At 43.4% G+C, this 6,933-nt stretch overlaps 1 protein-coding gene across 1 annotated transcript in view; it reads left to right on the top strand.

Annotated features, from left to right (window-relative positions):
• Nucleotides 1-426: 426 nt before the first annotated feature.
• The window catches only part of LOC120434466 (epidermal growth factor receptor-like), a 71,770-nt gene continuing 65,263 nt past the window's right edge, over nt 427-6,933 (top strand). The window contains exon 1 of the mRNA XM_039602607.1: nt 427-762. Coding sequence (XP_039458541.1) covers nt 651-762 — 112 coding nt within the window. The 5' untranslated portion in view covers nt 427-650. The remainder of the gene's footprint in view (nt 763-6,933) is intronic.

Here is a 6,933-nt window from a genome sequence, read left to right as displayed (position 1 = left end):
TTTACCAATTCAAAAATAGCAATAATAATGTGCTGATGAAAGAAAACAGCTAATATTTCATTCATTGAGTATCGGCGAGGCTCTTGCAGGTTGTCAGTGACTTTATGAGGGACATCTTCCTCTTTTGCTTGTCTTTTGCCTCACCAAACTAAGGAAACAGACCATAAAAGCCGGTGTTTCTGTTCTGTTCAGCTACTGAGCTACTGTTGTTGCCTTTGTTTGCTCAAGGAAGTTTATTCAGCGTTTTTATTTGTACCTGTACCTGTGTTAATACACGCTGTGGCTCATATTATGGCCACTTTTATACAGTGCAGTCCATTTTCTCAAAATGCTGCCTTTTGTTTTCCCTTTTTTCCCCCATTTTTTCCTGTTTGGTTTGTGCAGTTGTTTGTACATCCGGCGTGTACCTGAGCAGCGCGAGAGGCGCATCTGTCCTCCCTCCTGGTGATGTCAGATCAAGCCAGTAGTTTGTCCTCACTCGCCGCCTGAGCTGGGACTGCTGAAGATATCTGCGAGCAGGTGAAGGAGCTGTCAAAGTTTGAGTTGCCCACAGAAGGAAAAGTCTTTTTTACTCAACGAGGAGAGAGAGAGGGGAAAGGCGACGTTTTTAAGTTTTGGGAAAGCGGAATATCTCGGCTTTTTGGCATGGAATGACACCTCACCGGGAGCTTAAAAATAACACGATGGCAGCCCGTTTTCTCAAGTGGATCAGTCTCATCTCTCTGCTGTGCCTGAGCTTCTGCGGTCTGGCGGAAAATAAAGGTATGTGAGGTGTACGTAGTTGGGTCTTAATGGTAAGCAGGCTTTCGCTTTCTTCTCTGTCTGCGTGTCCAGTGTTTACTTCAAATCACAGAGAAATCTCAGTGTTCCAGATTAACTGGCGTCGCGGATTAACTGGCGTTGGTCAAACAGATGTGTGGGAGACTTGCTTTTCAGGAGCAGCTTGTTTAATATGGCATTATTTTTGTGCCACTATTCTGAGCGCACGTTAAAAGATTTTGAGCGCACCTAAAAAGAATTTGCCAGTACAAGTGTTGCATTTGAGGAGAAATTTATTTTGAGCGACGAAAAGCTCAATTTTAGCGAACAAAATTCATTGCTGCGTGCAAAAAAATGTATTTCAGTGTTTGCTGTTATCCATGTACACACACACAATAGCAGTCCCTCTCGCTCAGCTTTAGCATTTGCTCTTGCTCAGATCTCTGCGGACCTGCTCGCAGTGTGTCGCTCGCGCTCTCAACATTTCTGCCCCTATAGTGATGGGTCGTTCGCGAACGAAATGGCTCTTAGAGCCGGTTCTTTGAAGTGAACGACGCGAGCCGACTCCTTATCGCGAGCCGTGGGTTTTTTTTTTCTTTCTCTCACCCTCTCTCTCGCACTTTTTTTTCTGCTTCACTCCGCACGCGAGCCTTGTGCTTTGCGCTGGGCAGAGGGGGGAGGGGCGGTAGTTACAGTCGCAGTAGCACAGGAACAGAGCGGGAGGGAGAGACAGAAACAGAGCCAGGGACAACAACGTAACATTAAAAAGGTATAGTAATCATCCACAACTATTTTCAGTTGCAGATGATAAAGGATTCAGAAAGTTTATTCATGCAGGCCCATATGACAGAGAATATGCATCTTCTTTTTCATAATTTAATTTATATTTAATTGTGTTGTGGTTTGCAGTGTTTTGTGTTGTTTCATTTTCAATTTAAAAGGAAAAGCTGAAAATTTAAATAGTTAAAAGTTGAACAGTGACTAGTTGGTTTTTGTATTATATGATTTATTTATTACATTTTATGTGGAGTGACTAAATAAAAGTATATTTACGGTGGCCCCTAGAGACAAAGCAGCACGTACATACTGCAAAACACGTAAAAACTCAGAAGCACATAAAAACTCCAAAACACATAAAAACTCAGCCTACATCCACACGTACCCGGGTATTTTTGAAAACGGAGATTTCTAAAAAATGCCTGTCAGGGTGGATATTTTCTAAAACTCCGTTTTTGCATTTACGTGTGGATGAGGAAAACGGAGAAAACGAATTTCTACAATACTGTTACTGTTAATTGTACTCTCTGCAGTGTTTAAATGCTTACATATACACAGTTACTGTCCCTCCACACATACGACTCGGTTCTCCTTCTATGCCCCATCTTTGTTTACTATTTCCCACCGAGGCTTCTAGACTTCTGGTTGGCCAACATTTCTACACGTTTAGGAATATATCGGCACCTGTTGCTTTGGCATGCTCCTAGCAGCGTCTTCCTTCATTTCTGCATTTACATGTGGACGGGATTATTTTTAAAAACGAAACGGAAAATCTCTGTTTTCAAAAATACCCGTGTGCGTGTGGACGTAACCTCAGAAGCACGTAAAACTCCAAAACATGTACAAAAGACAACAGAAGTGCTCCAGAATGCTAGGCGCAGTGTTGAGCTTTTGTTACCTAGAGGCTACACAAGCCAGCAAGTACCAACGACCAGTGTGTGGTAGTAAGAGGTAAATGAACTCTTTTTTTTTTAATTATTTGAATATATATGAGTGCTTGTGTATAAATACACAAACAATATACATATGCTTTCAATTATGTAATTTAAGTGATCTAGGTAGCTCTGTTTTGGAAGTTCAGTTAACGCTAGAAATGCGTTTTAGAGTTTGTACGTGCTTTTTGGAGTTTGTACGTGTCTCTAGGGGCCACTGTATATATTTATATCTAAACATATATAAATACAACCACTTTTTTTACATTAATAATTCCTTTTGTGCATAATTTTATATTATTGTAATAATAAATTAATTAAAGCAACAAAACAACCTGAAGAGCCGGTTCGGAGCCGAAAGAGCCGGCTCTTTTTAGAGAGCCGGCTCTAATCCCATCACTATGCCCCTGCGCGTTCAACTCTTTCTGTACACCGTTTGTGCCACAAAACCAATCAGCTCGCGAGCTACTGTAGCCAAACCCAGGCAAATATCCCAGAATGCTTTTCGCCCAGGGGTTCAGAAGAGGTTAGTCGCTGAAAACGAACACACTGATTAAAAAGAAGAAGAAGAAGAAGAAGAAGGAGAAAGAAAGACAAAAGGAGAAAAAAGTGATTTTTCCTTTTAGTTTATTGTGCAAATGCAAATCTTTCCCCACCAAAAAAATCTGGCACTGACCGTACAATGAAAATTTTCACCACTCTGAGGATCGTGCAGGCACTGGAAGTGATTTGTGAATTTTCAGGCTTTTAATCTCGTATGTTTATGAAATGTGCGGGCACCGTGTGAGCTTTCCATACTCCGTTTTATGACAAAACTCTGATTGGCATATGCTGATGTACACTTGGATTTCTTACTTTTTCTCACACACCAGATCTCACACCAGCTGTCACATTTATTTGTTAGTATTTTAAGCATCTTCAGATGTGATAAACATCTGATGCTAGATCAACTTGAACATTCTCTTTAGTCGACTTGCGCAAACGATATGAAGTAGGGTTGAAAATAAGGTCAAAGTAGTCTTATTATTTTTAAAAATAGCAGTGTTATGACGGTTCCTTTACTCGTATGGGTTAAATGCAGAGAGGAATTTCCCCACGGGGATCAATACATTATTATTATTCTTAATTGTTATTAATTTCAGGGGATTTTCCAACATGTTTTGGTTCAAAAGAGCCAAAGGAAAATCCTCATCAATGTTGGAGTAAAAATGCTTTTATTGTATGCACACTGATAATGCTTACTGTCGTGTCATTGTAAACCAGTAAAAATAAATAAATAAATAAATAACACACTGTGATCATGCTGAAGACCACAGACAGCAGTTGAGGCATCAGTTGGGATAAAGGAGCTGGAAACATCACCTGATAAAGAAAAAATACAGTATAGTGCTGGCGGAGCGCTGCTGACTTCGACTAAGAAAATTGTCGGGCATTGGAAGGAATACTTCGAGGACCTCCTTAATCCTACTGACACGTCTTCCGAGGAGGAAGGAAAGTCTGGGGATGAGGGGGATGACCCGCCAATTCCCGGGGGCGAGGTCACTGAGGCAGTTAAAGAACTCCTTGGTGGCAGAGCCCCTGGTGTGGATGAGGTCCGCCCCGAGTTCCTGAAGGCTCTGGACGTTGTAGGGCTGTCCTGGTTGACACGCCTCTACAATGTTGCGTGGAGATCAGGGGCAGTAGCCCTGGACTGGCAGACCGGGGTGGTGGTCCCCATCTTTAAGAAGGGGGACCGGAGGGAGTGTTCCAACTACAGGAGGATCACACTCCTCAGCCTCCCTGGGAAAGTCTATGCCAGGGTGCTGGAAAGGAGAGTTCGTCTGCTAGTCGAACCTCAGATACAGGAGGAACAATGTGGTTTTTGTCCTGGTCGCGGAACACTGGACCAGCTCTTTGTCCTCTCAAGGATACTTGAGGGCGCATTGGAGTTTGCCCAACCAGTCTACATGTGTTTTGTGGACTTAGAGAAGGCATTCAACCGTGTCCCTCGGGGTGTCCTGTGGGAGGTGCTGCGGGAGTATGGGGTGTCTGGCCCATTGCTACGGGCCATTCGATCCCTATACAACCGTTGTAAGAGCTTGGTTCGCATTGCCGGCAATAAGTCGGACTCGTTCCCGGTGGGTGATGGGCTCCGCTAGGGCTGCCCTTTGTCACTGATTCTGTTCATAATTTCTATGGACAGGATTTCCAGGCGCAGCCAAGTGGTGGAGGGCTTTCACTTCGGTGGCCTCAGAATCTTGTCTCTGGTTTTCGCGGATGATGTGGTTCTGTTGGCTTCATCAGGTGATGGCCTCCAGCTCGCACTGGAACGGTTCGCAGCCGAGTGTGAAGCAGCGGGAATGAGGATCAGCACCTCCAAATCTGAGGCCATGGTTCTCAGCCGGAAAAGGGTGGAGTGCCCACTCCGGGTCGGGGATGAGTTCCTGCCCCAAGAGGAGGAGTTCAAGTATCTCGGGGTCTTGTTCGCGAGTGATGGGCGAAGGGAGCCGGAGGTCGACAGACGGATTGGTGCTGCGGCCGCAGTGATGCGGACGCTGCACCGGTCCGTCGTGGTGAAGAGAGAGCTGAGTGTAAAAGCGAAGCTCTCAATTTACCGGTCGATCTACGTCCCTACCCTCACCTATGGCCACGAGCTGTGGGTAGTGACCGAAAGAACGAGATCACGGATACAAGCGGCAGAAATGCGCTTCCTCCGAAGGGTGGATGGCCTCTCCCTTAGAGATAGGGTGAGAAGTTCAGCCATCTGGGAGAGGCTCAGATTAGAGCCGCTGCTCCTCCACATCGAAAGGAGCCAGCTGAGGTGGTTCGGGCATCTGACAAGGATGTCTCCTGGGCGCCTCCTGGGTGAGGTGTTCCGGGCATGTCCCACCGGGAGGAGGCCCCGGGGCAGACCCAGGACACGCTGGAGAGATTATATCTCTCCGCTGGCCTGGGAACGCCTTGGTGTTCCCCCAGATAAGCTAGAGAAGGTGGCTGGGGAGAGGGAGGGTGGGCTTCTCTGCTTAGGCTCCTGCCCCCGCGACCCGGCCCCGGATAAAGCGGAAGAAGATGGATGGATGGATACAACAGAGTGAATGAAAAACAGAAGTCCCCTGCATTGCACATTCAGGGTTCGCAAAATCGTTAGCCTGACATCCCGGGGCTATCATATAGCCCGACGAGCGGGGCTGAGATAGATTTTGGTCGCCCGACCGGAGATATCGCTAGCCCCGGGATGTCGGGCTAGCGATTTTGCGAGCCCTGACATTTTTGACCAATCACAAGCCTCTTCTTTCCTCTTCTTTCACTTTAGACTTTTGACCAATCACTGATCATGATGAATTGCACTACCATATGGTCCATCCCCTTTCCCAGTTGTGACCAGCTTTGTACTGCAAAGGCAATGATTATATATTTTCTTTTATTGGGCACTCAAAAACTTCTAAGCACTTCTACTTTTTGTTATAGAATGATGCCAAGCTGGAAATATGCAGTAAAAACCTTCCTAAGAGCCACTCTAACTGACACACAAGTTAACCAGTGAAAGAAGTATTCCAGTGAAACTAGTATAGAGAATTATTCTCTGAAACTAATCAAAAAGTCATGTTTAAATGTGGTGATTTTAACGTCGACTTGTTGAATCCGAAAAAGCATAAAATGACCACAGAATTTCTAAACACTATGTACAGTTTGAGTTTACATCCTAAAATAACCCACCTAGCAGAATTACACCTCATTGTGCCACTTTAATCGACAATATTTTCACTAATAATATGGAAAACAACATTGTGAGCAGATTATTAATTAATGAAATCAGTGATCACCTACCAGTTTTTGCAGTTTTTTGACACTAATTACAAGAGAAATCAGCGTGAGGAACAACTAAGATATAGATGTGTAAGGACAGAAGAAACCGTGAATGCACTTAAGAATGGTCTGTTACATCAGAACTGGGATAATGTTTACAAAGAAAGTGATATTGATATTGCATATGGCACATTTTTAAGAATATTCAGCAAGTTGTATGATAAATATAAATATAAAAACTGTCCAATAATAAAAAATACAACAGAAAGCACAAATATTCAGATAGACCATTGATCACTAAGGGTTTACAAAATGCATGTAAAAAGAAAAATGCACTCTATAGGGAATTCCTAAAACAAAGAACAAAAGATGCTGAAAATAAATATAAAAAATACAAAAATAAACTGACCAATATTTTATGCATATGTAGAAATGAGTATTATAGTAAAACATTGATCAACAATAAACATAATATGAAGGAAATGTGGGATATTTTAAACAGCATCATTAAAAATAATTCTGGACAACAAAGTTATCCTCAATATTTTATTGACAACGGCAATATAGTGAAAAACACTGCTGATGTGATCAATAGCTTTAATAATTATTTTGTAAATATTGGACCAAATCTGGCAGAAGAAATTCCTGAGTCACTGCCATCAGCAGACTGTAGTGAATG

The sequence above is a fragment of the Oreochromis aureus genome, linkage group 18 (assembly GCF_013358895.1).
Source record: "Oreochromis aureus strain Israel breed Guangdong linkage group 18, ZZ_aureus, whole genome shotgun sequence".
In the NCBI taxonomy this organism is placed as follows: Eukaryota; Metazoa; Chordata; class Actinopteri; order Cichliformes; family Cichlidae; genus Oreochromis; species Oreochromis aureus.
Note: the sequence above shows the minus strand (reverse complement) of the source record. Positions and strands in the feature narration are given on the sequence as shown.